We start from the raw sequence: 18,930 nt of genomic DNA on the forward strand, positions 1-18,930 counted from the left end.
ACCACAGCACGGTCAGTCAGCTTGTGCTGACCCACTTTTGTATCTGTCAGTAAAAGGTGCTTTGGTGAAAAAGGTGTTTCTTGTGGCATGGTAAATGCAGGTGGCACTGTTTGTACATGTGAATGGGGTAGCAGAGAGTACATAACATTCAAATAGGAAAACACTGGTTTGAGTTCTTGCTAGCAGTATGAGCTTGGGGAAGTTAATGACTAAGTGTCGTAAAGTTTTCATTTGTAAAATGATGTTAATGGAGTTATTTCTCGGAGGGATCAAGGGATTGCCTTATCCATGAGACAGCCCAGGAGGGTCATGGGTAAGCTAATCTCTTGATCCATGACAGGACCCCAGAGGAATTGTGAGTACCTAACCCACGAGATGGCTGACAGTCACTTGCTCCCTTCTCTCTATACTGCCCACAGGAGGGGATGAACTGGCCCACTCCAGTAGGCTCTGGATTTCTGCCATCCCCATAGTTTACATCTTATCAAAAAGAACACAATTCCTAAAGTGTTAAGATTCTCCATTTTTACAACAAATTCATTTTTTAAAGTATGCTGCTGAAAGAAAAAAGTTTCCCTGGAATTTATGGGAACAAAGTACATTTCTCCTAGGGAAGAAGACAAGTAAATAGGGTTTAGGCAGCAGCCAGCGTGTCCAGGGGGCCATTATGATCCAGCTGTGACACGTGATCTGGGACTTGGACCTCGTCTCAGTGCAATTCGGGGGCTAAAATAAGCCCAGAGAAGTCTGAGTTTGCTAACAGGTTGTGTACCACACCCAGTTGTGAAGAATTTGGAAAAAAAATTCTCATACTTTGAGAATCATACAGCTGCTGATGTTGAAAGTTCCCATCCAAGAGAAACATTCCGGGCAGGCTGCCTTTCTTACCCATACATAGGAATTTTCCAGTACAGTAGCCCTCCTGCTAACAGACTGGCCGGCTCTGCCTCTAGCTGGACAGTGTCAGCTGGATGGTTTGCGTTTCTTGGTTTCGGTGTGATCACAGTAACTGTGTGTCTACACGGGAGATATCTGCTGCTTTGCCTGCCTAGTGTCATCTTCCTGCTGGTGAGAAAACCTTGGTTTTCCTTTGGGGTTCTACACCACACCCGCATGTGCTGGCCAGCATGACAGCACATGAGCCAAGCCAGACTGGTTAGATGTCACAGGAGCAGGGCTTTGAGGGGAGAGCCCAGGAGCACATGCAGCGTGCCCATGGGACCCCTCAGGGCCCACCTGCGGCAGCTGACCCTGAGAGTCCTCTCAAACCTGCTCTCAGTGTCTCTTTAATTCTGGGTGCTACTCCACATCCTTTCTATATACTCTTTTCCTTTTGATATATTTTCAGATCTAGTTTCTGTGGCCTAGGATCAAAGACCTTTGACACACAGGTTTCTTGACCTACCATCTTGCTTCATGAAAAGGGAGGCCCAATGTGCTTGGCAGGCTAGTGGTGCCCAGGTTGCCTCCTTGCATTTTCATACCACAGATGTATCTTTAGAGCGAGTGGGGAGACTGGTAGGGGTAGGAGTTTCACTGACAACCATGCCATTAGCTTACTGGATGGACACCTTACTTCCCATTGTATGACACTGTCTAATCAATAGGAGGAAGAGGTTGGCTGAGTTTACTTTTCTAGTGGAGCCATAGGGTCACCCCAAGCAATGCTCCTTTGTGGACTGATGGCCCCTTCAGCGTGCTGCCAGGAGCACACTTCTCTGGAGAAGCATCAGGAAGGGAAATTCCAGGGTCAAAATTTTCCTGGAAAATAACACAACTGTACATTAGCATAATGAATGAGAGCACGCAGTAGCACACTGAACGTGCACCGGGGCTCTGTCTGATCCACCACTTCTCTACTTCATGTGACCACAGAATCCTTTCTCCCTCTAAACTTGATATGGGACAACTGTGGGACATGACCGGCATCGGCATGTCCTCAGGGTGGAAGCCTGGTCGGCTGCCTGGTAGGAGGTCTGCAGGACTTGCAGTCTTGCGGCCTAGGAAGTGCCTGCCACTCAGAGATAAGATGCATGACCTCATCTCAAAAGCACAGTGACCTCCCAGGGCAAGGAGACACCATGGCTGCATTTGGAATGAAGGACAGCACCTTATGAACCATTGTTATTAAGGCTGAGATATTCCTTATCCTAAATTCTTTGAACTAGAAGTGTTTGGGTTTTTGTTTTTTTTTTTTTTTTTCAGATTTTAGAGTATCTGCACACACATAATGAAATATCTGGGGGATGGGCCCAAGTCTAAACATGAAATTCACTTATGCTTCACTTATGCACCTGCACAGACAGCCTGAAGGTAATTTTACATAGCATCTTTAGTGTGCCTGTGTTTTGACAGTGGCCTGTCACGTGAGGCCAGGTGTAGACTCTTCCAGATTTTGGAGCATCTGGACTTTTAGATTAAGGATGCTCAACTTGTACCAGAATTGTGGGGCACAGGTTGAAAAGCAGCCTGATGGATCTCACTTGCAGACCCTTTTCTCTGACAGAGTGAGTGGCTCCCACCAGCTCCGGGGAGGGGCCCCTGGGGCTGCATCGGAGGCAACTCGTCACCCTTTCTCATCCTGTTCTCGAATGTGCCCCACGCCGCCTTCTTATTCTTACTCCTTTAGTATTAAAACCGCCCTCATAAAAGACCCCTTAGACTCATTGCTCCCCCAGAGAAGGTTAGAGAAGGTGAAGTCTTTTCCTTCTCAGGACAATGTCCTTGGCTCACTGAAGAAATCATTCCATTCCTTCCTTGGCAGAAGCAGCTCCCAAGCATAAATGTGCACACACACACAGTTGGCAAGTACCTTTGCTGTCCCCAGCCCATGCTCCTTGTCCCTGAGGACCCGCAATGAGGTCGCACTCCATGGGAACCCCCGAGCCCTGGAATATTTGTCAAAGGAAGACCCTCAAGAAGTCGGTCAGCCTTCAAAAGTGCAATAAATCCGAACAAAGGCTAGACATTCGGGCACATCACATCCCTTGAGATGGTCAGAAAAAATATGGGTCCCATGATGTCGGCTTTCACAGGTGCTCCACTGAAGCTTTATGGATTTGGCCTACGTGGGGTCTTTCCAGAAAGGCTTAAGTGGTTTCTTGGGGATGGGAGCAGATGTAAAATGGGACTCTAAAGGATGTGATAAGTTATTTTAAAAAAAATTAGCACTAGTAACTGTTTCCAGAGTTCATGCATTACTTCAAAAAGAATTGTTCTGTCTGTATGACGAGATGCTGGCTGCAGCTTTGGCTAAGAGTTATTTTAATTCTGTCATCAATGTGTAGTCATTGCTTATTGTTATTCTGATATTTCTGTCTTGGGGTTTAGAGAAGACGTGCTAGGTAAGAAAGGAGCGATGGTGCTTTTCTAGGGTAGCATGTGAGTGACTGGAGGGCAAATGCAGGAAGTCACCTTAGGCCTGCCAAGCCTGGTACAAGCTGGAGACCACCAGGTAGACTGTGCGGGGTCTGCATGTTCTAGAAGGATCCCCAGCATGGAGACCCCTACCTACTGCAGACTGGGCTCTCTTCTCTGTTTAAAGCCCTTTCTCACCCTACCTGTGCTAAACTCTGTAAAGGAGATAGGGTAGGGCCAGTATCAAGCCTTCAGGACTAATTATTAAGCCAAAGTCAAGTCAAGTCCTTCAGTAACATGGCAGTAGGCAATATGTATGTTGGTTAAAGATATGACCAAATCCATCATCAGATGGCTCCCTGATAACAAGGAGCACATGTTATGGAGGTACAGACTATGGCCCAGAGACACAGGTGTCTCTGTCTAGTGAAAGGCCCAGAGAACATGAGAGGGAGATGTGGGGGGTGTCTCCAATTTCAGACCCAACCTGCCCACCTGTGTAGCATCTTAACAAGATGCTGTGGAGTGGCTCTTCTGTGGGGCCACAGGAGGGCTAGCACTGGGAGGAGCTCTGTCTCCTTTCACTGTACCTTTGGGAAATAGTAACTACATTGAGCACATACTTTACCAGAAAGCTCCTCCAAAGGAAATGTGTAGAGCATCCGAGGGGGTTCAAGAGGCAGCCCAGGGGAAAGCACTACTCACACAAGAATAACTGGAGGTCAGCTGATTGCACCAATCCCTTTGTCCTAAGAATCTCGAGCAAAGGTGCTAGGAGAAAGCTAGCACTTTATAGTGGGAGATGATGAGCTAAGCAGTGCAGGTACTATAAGAGTGGCCAGTAAGATAGTCTATTGATATTGTTTGAAAGTGGAAACTTAGGATCTTCTAGCCCAGGGTCTTGACTGTCCAGAGCTTCCTATGAATCCTGAGACCACCTGGGCTCTGGGGAATGGGCTGGTTCACAGCAACCTTGACTGAAGCTCTAAGAGTCTGCAATAATAATTGTGCATTTGTGATGGTAACTTTAATTGTGTCAACTTGACTATATTGGGATCCACACTTTACTGGATTGGGCATGTCTGGCTGGTCAAGAAGACATGACCTTGGGTATTATATAAGTCACCAGTTCTTTCCTATTGACATGTTTCCCTTGTTCTGCTTCATAGCTGCCAAGGACTTCAGTTTTTCTTCACTATGCCTTTCTACCATGATGTTTCTGCCATGGAGCCAGCCAACCATGCACTGAATCCCCTGAAACCATAAGCCAGTTTAAACTCTCCTCTTTTAAACTGTGGATGTTCAATATTTTGTTCCAGCAATGGACAACTGACAAATACATCATTTTTTGGAGATTTTTAGACAGATTTGTGGAGATATAACTCCTCCCACAATCTAGCCATTTAAAATATGTAATTTGATAGGTTTTAAAAGCCACAATCTAGAATATTTTTGTTATATCAAATGAAATCTTGTACACTTTAGTTATCAATTCCCAATTCCCTACCTCCCTATCCTCCTCAGCCCTAGACACCCACCAATCTATTTTTCATTCTGTAGATTTACCTATTGTAGGCATTTAATGGAATTTTGTATGTGACTTTCTGTGATTGGTTTCTTTCACTGAGCATAATATGTAAAGGTTTATCTATGTTGTAGCATATATCATCAGTGCTTTATTCCTTTAAAGGTGAATAGAGATAGTCACAGTCTGTCCATTCTTTGGGGGATGAACATTTGTTTTATATATATATACATATACACACATACATACACACACACACACACACACACACACACACACACACACGGAATCAAATTCAGGACCTTGCACTTGCCAGGCAGGTACTGTGCTACTGAGCTATATCTCCAGCCCCTTTTGCTATATTTTTATCTCTTGGCTCTTATAAATTAAGGTTCTATACATGTTCATGTAGAAGCTACTCTGTTGATATGTTTTCATCATTCTTGGGTTTATGGATGGGAACAGAATTATTAGTATAATAACAGTGATTCAAAATACAACTTTTTAAGGAACTTCCAGGCTGTTTTCAAAAGTGGTTGCACTACTTAATATTCTCACCTCAATGTATGTTGTTTCTAATTTATCCACATCCTGAACAACACTTATTATCTGTCTTTCTGATTGCAACTGTCCTAATGGTTGTGAAGTTATATCTTATGGTTTTCATATGTTGTTCTCTGATGACTAATGATGTTGAACATTATTTCGTGTGTGTATTGGACAGGAGATAAGGAGAAATATCTATTTGGATTGTTTGTCAGTATTTAATTGGGTTATGCATTATTTTATTATGGAGTTGTGGTTTTTTTATATATTCCAAATATAAATCCCTCATCTATGATTTGAAAATTTTCTCCCAATTTGGATTTTATTTTCTTTTTCTTGATGTTGTCCTTTGAAGTACAAAAGCATTAAATTTTGATGAATTCCAGTGCATCTACTTTCTCTTTTGTTGCTGATGCTTTTGCTATCATATCTAAGAAATCACTGCCAAATCCAAATCATGCAAACTTTTACTTACAGTATTTTCTGAGTCTTATATATTTAAATCTTAGAATCCTGATGCTTTTTAAAGTAAAGATTTATACACAGTGTCAAGACAACATCAACTTCATTGTTTTGCATGCAGACATCCATCTAATTACCCCAATATGATTTGTTAAAAAGACATAATATTTGTTGACAAGACAAAGACAGTCTCTACTGAATGTTTTTGGCACCCTTCTTGAAAACCAGTTGATAGTAAATGTGAATTTATTTATGAGCTTTCAATTATATGTCATTGTTTCTTATGTTGATCAGGATAGTACCCCACTGTTTAGATTTTGATTTTATAAGTTTTGAAACTGGGAAGCATGAACTCAGGTCTGTTCTTTTTAAAGATTTTTTTGGCTACACAGGGTCCTTTGTAATTCCACATGTTTAGGATTGTTTGCCCTTTGTGCAATAAAGACAGAATTCTGACAAGGGCTACACTGGAGGTCAATTTGTGCAGCACTGGTAGCTTAACAAATCTTCCCATTCAGGAAAATGGGACATCTTTCCATTAATTGAGATGTTCTAATAGTTTTCAGAGTCTGAGTTTTGTAATTTTTAAATTAACACATAATAATTGTACAAATTAATGGCATTTAATGTGACATTTGCATACATACATAATAATCATGTAATGATCAGCCCACTCACCTTTCTATGCAGTCCCCTCCACACACCTGAACACAAGCAACACCCCGGGGCCAATGTCCTCCCCTTTGTCCTAAGGCTTACTACTCAGAGGCAGAGATAAGAAAAACAAAGACCCCTGAGCCTGCCCTGGAAAATTACAAAATTCCACACCTGGACACATGTGTGCCAGATCCTCCTGCATGACCTATAGGAGTCTTTCTTCCCTGGGAGCTCATTAACGGTTCATGCATATGGAGTGCATCTCACATATCCAAGTATAAGGAGTGAATTATGGGAATGGATATGCACAACAGACACAGCTGACATGACTCAGCACCCTGCCAATCACTTGAGTCATACTATGGAAGAGCTCCACCTGTCCCACTTGGAATGGGTCAGGCAAAAATCTAACAGGACCCAGAGGCTTTGCTTCCCCCAGGTAGTGGCTCATGACTTAAGACTACTTGTCAAGTTATTCACCTGGCAGTCAGGATTCCCAAGAGATACCCGCAAGAGACACATAGGAAAATGTTATCAGGGTTTTATTGAGGTCTCTGGGTGGGTGGAGTGCATGGACAGCACTTACTATCCCTCCTAGAACAGGACTTTGCCATGTTAGGCTACTTTATAATGGCCAGAGGTGTCCAGCCAGTGAGGCACCCTAGCTCCAGACCCCTTGTCTGGGAGACAGAGTGTGGCCAAAGTGGAAGATCCAGAGTTCCAAAGGAGGTAGCCCTGGTGCCCACACAGGCCAGAGACATTTGGTATCTGTTTCCCTTTTCTTTTCTCTTTTTTTTTTCGGTACCAGGAATCGAACTCAGGACCTTGCACTTGCCAGGCAGGTGCTTGTGCTGCTGAGCTACATCCCCAGTAGATTTACCCGGGGACATTCTGGGGCCAAACAGGTCAGCGGCTGACCCAGGGGATGCCCGTAACTTTCCTGTGACCTAATTCTTACTCCTGCGGACAGACCCACCAGAGACAATACCTTATCTAAGCCTTTATGGGCCCTCTAGCAAAAGCCTGATCTTTGCCATAGAACTCGTCCCTCCTCACGAGCTACTGGAGCTGAGGACCTCTTCATGTCACCTCCCCCCCCCCCCATAGGCTATCTCCCTACCAACCTGCACCATCACTGCCTCCAGGGGATAAAGACAACCTCTTGAGCCCACCCCATACAAGGTTCAGGTCTGCCCACCAGAATGTCCCAGACTCAGGGAACTCAACATCTAATTGACCTTTTTCTCTCCCTAGAAACAAAGGCTAAGACCCTGATTGGCCTAGATTGCACCGATCAGTAAAACGGCTATTTTTAGAAACCAGTTTATCCCTATGAGTATACCCTAAAACTCTATCTTGCAGCCCACTCTGCCGTTAAGATAGCTCTTCAGGCGCTCACAGGAATAAGCTTTCAGCTGGCATCACTTCAGTCCTGAGTTCCTCATTTTCCACAGAGGCATCAGCTTTGAGCCAGTCCCGCCCCACTTCCTCTTCTTTGCCGATGGGAAGGTGAGGGAGCCAGAGCAAAGCAGAGGGTCACTACAAGGGAACTCAGTCCCCCTCAGAGAAACCCTGCCCCCGCTGAACATAACAGTAATCAGCCGACTGACCCATTATTTAGGCCCTAAATACCATCACTTAGCGCTTTGATGAAAATGGAGGAACTTTCCAACACTGGCTTGAGGAGGCACTCCGTGAATACACTAATTTAAACATGGAGTCTAGAGAGGGACAAATTATCCCCGAGTAGTATTTTATTAGCCAGTCAGCTCCAGATAGTAAGAGAAGGTTCTAAAAACAAAGCCCAGGAGCTGGGATGAGTCAATCATTTGATGGGGCTACATGGTATTTAATACCTGAAGAGAACAAATGAAGACAAAGAGAGGAAATGGAAGTTGAGTGAGCAGAAAAGCCAACCTAAAGCCATGCTGGCCCTCCCTGATAAGGCTCCTGAGAAAGCCTGCGGCACCAAGGGGAACCAAGGTAACCCAGAGGGTGATGGAGTCTGAGTGCTTCAAGTGTAAGCAATAGCGGCGCTGGGCAAAGGAATGCCCTCAAAGGCCACGAGTCCTCGCCAAGCCTGTCTGAATATGGATGAGAAGCCTCGGCACTCCAACAGGAGGTGCCCTGATTCACAGAAGGGGGTGAGGTCATCCACCCCCACGGTGGCCAGGGAAGAACGCCTGTGCCAAGGCAGCCTTGTGGCCCCCACACAAGGACACCCCCATCATCTTGCCCAGCCTCACTCTGAATGTTGTGGCTACGCAAATTTCATTCCTTTTCAATACTGGGGTATCTTCTCTCAATTCTAATTTCTCATTGGTGCACACTGTCATCCCATTCCTTAGGTGTTGCAGGCCTTGAAGGAGTTAACTGCTCAGTATTTTTTTTACCCCTGCTCTGAACTACTGCTTGGGAGATTTCCTTTCTTAAGCTACCTTCATGGAAATACCAAAGGGCCCCATACTAGTAACTGGAAGAGATATATTCTTCTGGCTCAGGGCCACTCCATCACTCAAATCTCTGGCCATATTGGATCAATATTAGCCAAGGGGATCTACTTGTAATCCTTGTAATCTTATTGGTTGATTACAGTTTTGACCCACGTTGTACCCACCTCATTACTGTAGACAGCTAAGTTAGTTACAAATATTACAGGCAGTTAGACAGGGCTAGGCCCTCTGCACCGAAGACAGTTGTGGTGGGAGGCACATTCACTGAAGGCCAGGCTTCAAGAAAGAGAGGATCACTATATGCACACACTTCCCCTGAGGATGAACAGCAGTGACTGACCTTCTAAATAGGCATCAGCTGCTTTGGATGGGGGACCAAAACCTCCCTAGCCCATTCCTTCCTGGAAAATCCTTGTTCCTTCCTAGTGCGATTGCTATGTGACTTGCTTCCCCATTTGATCCCCAATTAATCAATAACACCGAAGCAACTATAATTGTAATCTTATTGGTTCACCATAGCTTCGTACCAGCTCACTCTCACCTTGCGATTTCCCATTAGATCCATATTACCTAAGTAACTATACTTATAATCTTATTAGTTGACTAGTTTTGTCCCACCTTGAACCTGCCTCACCTTGTGGCTTTGCTCCATAAAATGCCCTCGAGAAGCGAGGTCTGCAGGCAGCCCACTTTCTGGGTCCTCTTCTGTTTCTCTTAGACAGAAGCTATGTTTCTCTCAATCAACTCTTCCTACTCTTAACCTCTGTTGTTCCTAGAATTCATTCCTCCATTTTAGAGAACACAAACTCAGTGTTTCAGACATTAGCAGGTTGGGAGTTATAACATTTCCCTTATATTATTGGGAAGCCCGCATATCATACACTGTGTATCATCATGATTTTGGTCTATAAAACTTTCTCAGAAAAGTGGGTTTGTTGGCAACCCATTTGGGATGACCCCCTGTCTCTCAGGAGCTATTCCTATTCTCCCATATCTTTTTCCTACTCTTAACCCCCGTTTTTTGCTACACTTCATGCTTCAACTTTGGGGAACAGGAACCCGGCATACCTGATATCTAGCAGGTGGAGAGATACATGTTTCTCCCTTTATCCATCTAAGGAGAGAAGAACAATCTTCCCTGCCTGTGGCCTGTGCATTCTTATAAGAGTCAGCACAGAACTCTTGTTGAGAAAAACATTTGGTTGGCCCCAAGGCCAAAGGGTCTGGGATGCAGCCGCCAAGCACATTTGAGCTCCTTTCTGAAACTTCCTGAGCAGTTCTACACATTGGGAACCTCTCACTGTTACTTTTACTACAGAATCATTTCTTCTGTGGTCTGATGTTTCTTCTAAAACCTGGAGAATATATATTTTCCCTTCGTTTCTGATGGATCACTTTGTAATAAAAGAATAAAAGGAAATTCACTATAATAATTGTGTCCTCCTTCACATAATTTAAAAAAACAAAACAACCCACATACCCAGAGGTAGTAGTACCTTCAGAGTCTGAGCTCATGCCGAGGGTGTGGTCCCGACATGTGAGTGGGCAAAGCAAGAAGAAACTGCAATTTAAGGCAGGAGTCAGGGGTCGGCAAACTATTGTTCTGGGTTGCACCTCAAATAGAATTTTACCTTTTTCCCTTCCTGCAATTATTGCATAAAAAAGTCAGATGGAAATGTCAAATGCTTAGTGGTCCATATATTTTATTACTTAGATAATTCAGGAAGAAGGAAGGACCTTTTTTGATAAGTTCCAGAGTCTTCATGAAAAGCATTTCCCATCAGGAGAAATCTGGTGACCTGTGAAACAGGTATCTGAGATTTTGCTTGTTTTCTGTATTAATCACAGAAATTTACAGATTTCTGATTACAGATTTCTTATTAATCAAAGGGAGGGATACTCAAATAATCAAAAGTAGCCTACAGCACTTTCTCTTCCTTCACCTTGGTCCATTTCCTAATTTATATAAGGGAGGAGGAAGGGTAGGGGAAGGAGACGTAAAAAGAATGAAAATGTGCTATATACATGCACCAGCTCCCCATGATGGGTCTGATCCTTCCTGCAAACATGCACTAATAAAAATAAAAAATATATAAATCAGGAAAAATTTCAAAACTTTATTGTTTAAATTCAGATGAAGTCCTAAACTTTAGACAATGCCAGAAAAAAATTCCAGAAGTCCACTAACATAGATTTCTCCTACATTCACATAACATCACTGTTCATATACCATTAATAGGCAGACCAATAGCACCAATAGCGCTATTCACAATTCCATTTACTCATTTTATTTTAGGAGACAGAAGGAGAGGAAAACTATCAGTTTCAGACCAGCAAGAAATGGATTAAGCAATGGCGTCCTTTCAAATCGTAGCTATAGCTAAAGATCCACAAGTTTCAGGCTTCATTCTTAAGTCATGATGTCTGAACCTCCCACTGCACACATATGTATGCATGCACACGCACAGAGTGTGTTCTAATAAGAAAATGTGGTATTCCATTCAATTTTAACCCCAAACAAGGCCAGTCTGCTTTAGATAATTGAGCGACGAGGACAAATTTAAAAACCAAATACACTTCCTCACAGATGACTATTCAATTCTACTGCCAGTAAGTTGTTGAATGTTCTTTCCTGAATCACCCTAATTCAATGTACAGTACAGCATGTACTGCCTGGGAAGAAGTTCAAATCATAAATACTATAGGGAAATATCTAATAACTTGGAATGGCTTCTCAAGTGGCTAATAAGCTCTAAAAGAGTACAAAAATGTTAGATCTGGTAAAGCACGAGCTCTGTGCACCGCATAAAGCCCACTGTACTGGTAGCCCCTGCCTCCTGCTGCAGGACGAGCTGGGCCGGGTGTCCAGGGCCTGGCATAGAGCACTGCTCTCTGGATGCTGATGACAGGGGGCCTCTTCCCTGCAGACTGTGGTCAACAAGGTGAAGGCTGCTGGCTACAGTCACAACAGCTGAGCTGATCTGTGATTTCTGCCTCTCCTGCCAATGTCGGGGCCAGGTCTGCCGACTGTTTGTGTTGGTGTGTAAGATGCTGGAGGGAGGCCATCTTCCTTGTGTGTCGGATTCCACATTCCATATGGTTACAACAGGGTTTGGGAGAAGTACCCACAGAGCTAGGCACAGGATTAAAATAAAGAGGTGCTAATGGTGTGTAGCTGGGAAGGTGAAGGAGACTGTCGGGAACTCAATGGAAAAAGAGGGTTGAAAAACTTAAAGCGAGATCAGGAGAAATAAAGGAAAATACGAGGGAAAAAGACAAACATCTCTGTTGTTTTAAAGGTCAAAGAGTAACAATAATATAGAGAGGCTCTTTCACTCTGCCAGGTTCAACAGTGGGTTGCATTTTGGCTTTTCAAATAAACTTCACACCCTCAGGTTCTTGGGCCCTGCTCTCTGATCATGCCCACCCCATCTGAAACAGACATTTGTTCTCCAGACCCTTCTCATCTCCAAGTTCCACCCACCCTATGCAGGGCAGTTTTACTTATGTGTGAAAATCTTCTTCCATTTTTCTACCACTCAGTTTTAAGAGACCAACTTCTTCATTTCCATTTACAGGACTTACTAGCTTGAGTCCACTTATACAACTTCAGGTTCCTATGAAAGCTCATGATAAGCAGTTCATGATCTACCGCCATTCAAAATATTATTGTCCAGATATGCATGTATATTATACATAGATGGAAGAGCTGTACATTATATATATTCCTTATATGTATATGTTTCAATGTGTGCGTGCATGTATGTGTGTCTAACTTGCAAGAGTTTTCGAATTTATTATCACATTTCTTTAGCCAAATAATAAACACTCTTTGATGAGTTATGGCAATTCAGTTTTAGATGACTATCTCAAGTAGCACTAAAGGAACCAGATGGTTCAAATTCAACAAACAAAACCAGCCTAGAGCAGACATCCAGGCATTTTATTTCTAGGCTTTAAGGCAAATTCCAGGTGTTCTCTTGACTTTTCACAACTTCACTTCCTCCTCTAATTATGGAAATTCTCTAAGTCTCCATCACATGATTTCAGGGCCAGGAAGGCACTGAAAGTAGAGTGGTGTGTTGGGGGAAACTCATGCTTCTCAAGTTGTAGGAGTGCAGAGGCCTTGTTCATCTTTCTCACCTGTAAATATCTTGGGCCCTAGAACTGTGCCTGGTAAAGGGCAGGTGTTCAGGAAATCCACGATGAGTGGATGAGTTTACGGGTATTCTATGTGCTTTTGTGCTAGGCTAGATGCTAAGGACTGACCATTAGGCAATAAAAGAAACTTCAGGACAATAGGTTCTTCTTTGTATAAGAAGAAAACATATTCCCAGAGCGCCTACCTTTAACACCCAGGCTCCTGCTGACGGTGTGATCGCAACGTCTCAGTGACAAAGCAACAGTGAACAGTAATCTAATTGGCAAAAACTATTCTTCATGGGCAAAGTTCAGCCAAGAGTTGTTTTTATACAACTCCAGAGCTAAGTTTGATTTCTTTTTACATTTTTAGAAGGTTATGACAAAATGAACATAAAACATGTCAGAAACCATATGTGGCCCAGAAAGGCAAAAATATAGTATATGTAGAATTTGGGAATCCTCCTCTGTAGGTCTTTTTTTGTGATTTCTTTTTCTCCTCAATTTCCAGCTGCTATGTATGCCCTGAACATTCTCCTCTGACAGCTCTACTAGTAAAAGACAGAAATTATGGTTTGTGTCTAGATGTTCCCCCACAGCCTCATGCGGGCATAGGGTTTTTTCAGAGGTGGCTGAATCTAGTGTGTGACTGGGAGCGCAACACTGGGATTAAGGTGGGTGGCTGCTGGATCAGTCCACTGAATGGATTGGCACCACTCACTCTCATCCGTGTAGGGTAGATACAATATAAGGGACAGGAAGAGGCTCGTCCCTTCTCTCCCTCTACTGCTTTTGCTGTCTTCTACTGTCATGAACTGTTGCCCTCTGCTATGAGCCACTCTGCCCTGGAGCCAGCTGATTATGGACTGAAACTCCTACAAAATGTGAGTTAAATAAATCTTTTCCCCTTTAACTTGGGGTGTCAGGTATTTTGCCTCAGAAATGAGAGAAAAGTAACTAAGACAAGCAGGCAAATATCTATCAGTTTATCCACCTCTCAGATCCAGTGAGGACCTCATTTAATCAATAAGCTGTCAACGCGGGAAATTCATTCAGTGCCATTCTGTTCTCCCATTCATCTACTTCTCTGTTTTCTGGCTGCTCTGTAAGTGTGTGTGTGTGTGTGTGTGTGTGTGTGTGTGTGTGTGTACTCAGGTGCTGGGGACTGCACCTAGGGTCTTCACGCCAAATTACAAATTACATCCCCTGACCTTTTTTATTTTGAGACAGGGTTTCACTACATTGCTAAGTTGTTCATGCTGGGTTCACACTTGCAATCTTTCTGCCTCAGCCTCACACAGTGCTGGGATTACAGGCATTTGCCACCCTGCCAGGCTCCTGTCTAGCTCTTCGATAGTTGCTCTTCATATTTTCTCCAGAGTTCTCACTGTTATCTACAGAAGGGCTGTTCCCACGCAAGCTACTCCATCATTACAGGAAGGGAAACCCTTGACTGACAGCTTGTAAGCGTCACTCCTTAGAGCTCCGCCAGGGTGCGGTGCTCCTCCTGCAAGAGGAGGGAAACAGAGTACTGGCCTCATTATTGATGTGTCTCATGTCAGCCACAGTACTGTCATTCCACATTTTATTTTATTTGCTTTCTGCCTGTAATTTTAGAAAGGTATGGATATTAAAATAGTTTGAGAACATAACTGATTAAAAAATTTAATTCCTGAATGGCTCCCTAAGGCATTTTTGCTCTGCCATGCTATTGAGCCCAGGCAACTTCTCCTCACAGGTCCCTTAACTACTGTCCACTCACTTCACAAGGTCCTGGCCACCCTTGGTTTCAGGAGGAGACACTGCGGCCTGTCTGACTGCCGAGGCACCTTCCTCCTCTGGCTTGTTGGGTGTGACTGTTTCGCTGACTGGTAAGTTTGAGAGGTGGCTGCTCAGACCCAAGATGCTCAAGAACACCTTCCCCAGGGAGCTCCCCCATAAGGCCTTCAGCATTAAGCACCCCTTCATTCTCAACCTTCCACGGAGCATATAAAAATCAATGTAAGTCTTACTTTTTTGCTCTCCTTCTTACCTTCTCTCATTTGACAAAGCATGGAGGATTGGTGCAAAAGTCAAACACTTTGTGCAACTCTTGCATCAGGTGAGTGGTGCAAGTTGAGCTTAAGGAACCTAAACACTTCCACATGAAAGGCCAGCCTAAACACGACACACAGAATCACAAAACAGAAACCATTTACCTCAACTCATGGCAAATGGGAGGCCAGTGGGTGACATCATACCACATAGCAGAGGTATCACGCACAGGCCCACTGGAATGACCAGAGGGAGGGAGGTGGGACTGATGAACACCTTTCACCCAGTCACCTCAGTTGAAAACCCAGGAGTTCACTCAGGAGCACATGAGTAACGTGGTCATGGTATCTGGGGCCAGAAGTTCAGATGCATTCTAAACAATAAATACCGAGAGCTGCACTCCTTTCAGCCACAGGGCCAGATCAACCAGATATCAACACTTGGGCACACTTACACCTGGCCCCTCAGTCTCAAACATTATTTCCTTCTCCTCCAGTGTACAGGGGAATGATGGGTACCAGCCAAAAATGGATAAAAATGGCTACTTTTTTCTCTGTGAGATGTCATGAAATGTCACCTACAGCCTGCGTTGCAGCTATGATTGTGTATTTCCATCAGATTTCTGGCTTAGTAGGCAGAAATTTCATACAGCCATGTGCCACATAAAGATGTTTTGGTCATTGATGAACCACATGTACAGCAGTGGTCCATAAGATTATAATGGAGCTAAAAAACCTATCACCCAGTGACACTGTAGCCACTCTAATGTCATAGTGCAGCACATTAGTCATGCGTGTGTATGATGCTGGCGTAAACAACCCTACTGCGCTACCAGGTGTAGAAAAGCACAGTACATACAATTACATGCAGCACACAGGACTTGAAAAGATAACAAATGACTGTGTTATTGGTTTATGTATTTTCCATGCTATATTTGTTGTTATTTTACAGGTATATTCTTTGTACTTATAAAAATGTTTCTGGTAAAGTAGTATATCCTACTACACCAGCAGCAGCCCCACACATCTCCTGTTTACTGCATCCCCTGACTGTATAATTTTCTCTTCTGCTTGATTTAATCTTGGGTTGTACGGTTCATCAAGGCCCAGGAGTAATAGGCTATACCATGTAGGTACACGGGGCGATCAAAAAATACATTTTAAAAATAAATTTTAAAATTACTACAGTTAAAGTATAGTAAAAAGTACTACATTATCATTAATCCTCCTCAAAATATTCCCTCCCCTTATGAACACACATGACCACTCTTGCCAATTGTGGAAACAGCTCCAGAAGTCCTCTTTTGGGATGTCCTTATGAGTTGTGATCAAAAATATGATGAACACTACTGCAGAGTGCCACCCAATGGAAAGGCAGGCTCCTAAGAAAAGAACAGTGTCCTCACTCCCCTCATGCACCAGATCTGGCACTGTGTGACTTCTGGCTCTACCCGAAAGTCAAAATACCATGAAAGATAGATGTTCTGAATTGATTCAGAACACTGAGGTAGCAACTAAGGTCATTCACGAAAGAGCTATTCCAGAACTGCTTCAGAAAGTGGCAAGAATGGTGGGATATGTGTCTTTGAAGCAACAGGGAGTATTCAGAAGGGAATTAATGGTAATACGCTTTGCACTGTAATATATTATGTATGTATGTATGTATTTGTACTGGAATGGAACTCAGGACCTTGTGCTTGCCAGGCAGGTGCTTATGCCACTGAGCTATATCCCCAGCCTGTAATATATTCTTAAAATTTAAGTATTTATTGTGTCTTTTGTTCACACCATCTAGGGTTGTGTAACTACACACACTGATTTTGCACAATGACACAATTATCTAATGATGCACATCTCACACTGTGTCCCCGTCACAATGACATGACTATTTTGAGCAAGGAGAATTACTCAGCAATAGTAGCAGAACATGACAGAGAACAGTGCTGCAGTATTAACTGGGTACCACCCCGACCACCCCCAATCATGGCGCCACTGCCCCAGACCTGGTGGATCCTTACCGTGACTGGCATGGGTGTGAGTTGCACCTTCGGACCTGGGGCTCAGGGCGGCTTGTTTGAGGACAGTCACTGTCATTCACCAGAGTTGTGGTTTTGTTAACGATCCGTGTGCATGACACGATGGTTCTGCGTTCCCCTGGAAACCAACCACAGGGAGCTGAGAGACGGTGGCTGCACACACCTGGAAAGGCCATTGCTTCACACTTATGGAGGAGCGTTCAGGAGCAACGACTGACCAGTGTGCAGAGAGAGAACTGTGTACAACATGCTGAGACAGCTCGGGGTAGGAGAAACTCTACAAGATGAAAAAGCAGCAACACCTCACATCAGCTGTGTCCTTGGACAGTGTGGGATTCATCAAGGCCAAAGTTCTGACTTGGGTCTTTCATTTCTATCAATGACTGCCAATCGTTTGATCTGTTCATTTGACGTTTAAGGTCTTTGGCGATCTGGTCTCAATTAAATACCTGTACATCTACCTCATCATAGAGTATGACTACCTATTAGAGGATTGCTGCTTGCTAGGGAGAAGTGAGGAACAGAACAGCTGGTATGAAGGATGCACAGACCTGCACGCCCCCAGCAGGCCCTCCGGGGTTGACCTGAACCTGTCCACTTAGCCAGCTGATATGAAGCATCAATGCTCATGGGCAGCTGTGCAAATTCATTATCTTATTATTCATTCTATCTGGTAGAGCCTTTTCTATGGCTTGCCAAAGCATGCTGAACACCGTGTGGCCATGTGGCCATGACTTTGTCAGGGAGGCTGAATGACTGACAGTTAGGAGGGTGGCCACTGGAGCCAGGCCATCTGGGTTAAGTGTGGCCTCTGTCACTAATAGTATTACAATGACCACAGCATCAAGAGCTCACTACCATGCTTCTGGGTCTCAGTTTCTTCAGGTGGGCTGCTTTATTGAACCTTCCTATGTCTTAGGGCTTTTCAATATTGTTAAAATTAATTAACACATATAAGGAGCCTAAAACAGAACATGGCAGGCAGTTAACACTTTGTATTACCATATTACTATCATCATTATTATTTGAGAAGCACAATTATTTGGATCTAGTCTTTGCAGGCTCTGTCTTCTGGGGAATCTGTCATGGAGAGATGGCTCAAAATTATGGAGTCCTGAGCCACACTGTCAGTTCCTACTGCTCATAACTGCAGCCTTGTACAAGTATGGAGCAGCAGCACCCCAGGTCAGCTGTATCCTTGAAAACACAGAGCCATCGCAAGCCAGCATTCAGCTCTGGTACCAGTTCTTCCGACTGTAGGGAGCCGGAAATCACCCATGTCATGAAGAACTATCGCTATGCCCCCAGTGACAGGGCAGGACAGATCTCCCAATCAGATAGAGGCTGCTAACTGTGCTTAGTCGGCAGCATGGTGCCGGGGAGGACAGTCTGGTTGCAGTCACAGGCATCAGTGTTGGCTGCTGGACTTAGAGGTTGGAAGGTCATGAGCACAGAGGGGCAGGGCCATGACAGTGAACCTTTTAAAGCGTTCAATGATAACAAATAGCCTGCCGCAGCTCGTGTGCCATAGGTTCAAGAGTAAAAGACTAAAGGGAGCATGTCAGAAAGAGGTACAGAGTGGGCTGACGACAGGGCTAATGGTGGACCATGGAAATGATGCCAACTGCCAAGAGGCTACTGGAGGAGAAGACCACAAGCCAATAGCGAGGGCAGTTAGCCAAGGTGCATGGAAGAATTCACAGTTGACCTCGGCATGTCTG

The 18,930-nt window shown here is 44.1% G+C and overlaps 1 protein-coding gene across 2 annotated transcripts in view; it reads right to left on the reverse strand.

Annotated features, from left to right (window-relative positions):
• Adamts17 (ADAM metallopeptidase with thrombospondin type 1 motif, 17) overlaps positions 1-18,930 on the reverse strand; it is a gene marked incomplete in the record, with an annotated part of 306,761 nt that overhangs the window by 44,854 nt on the left and 242,977 nt on the right. For both annotated transcript variants that reach the window (XM_013512523.1, XM_013512522.1), the window contains 1 exon segment: positions 17,192-17,327. In XM_013512523.1, coding sequence (XP_013367977.1) covers positions 17,192-17,327 — 136 coding nt within the window.

The sequence above is a fragment of the Chinchilla lanigera genome, unplaced genomic scaffold (genome assembly GCF_000276665.1).
Source record: "Chinchilla lanigera isolate Chin_1 unplaced genomic scaffold, ChiLan1.0 scaffold00015, whole genome shotgun sequence".
Classification (NCBI taxonomy): domain Eukaryota; kingdom Metazoa; phylum Chordata; class Mammalia; order Rodentia; family Chinchillidae; genus Chinchilla; species Chinchilla lanigera.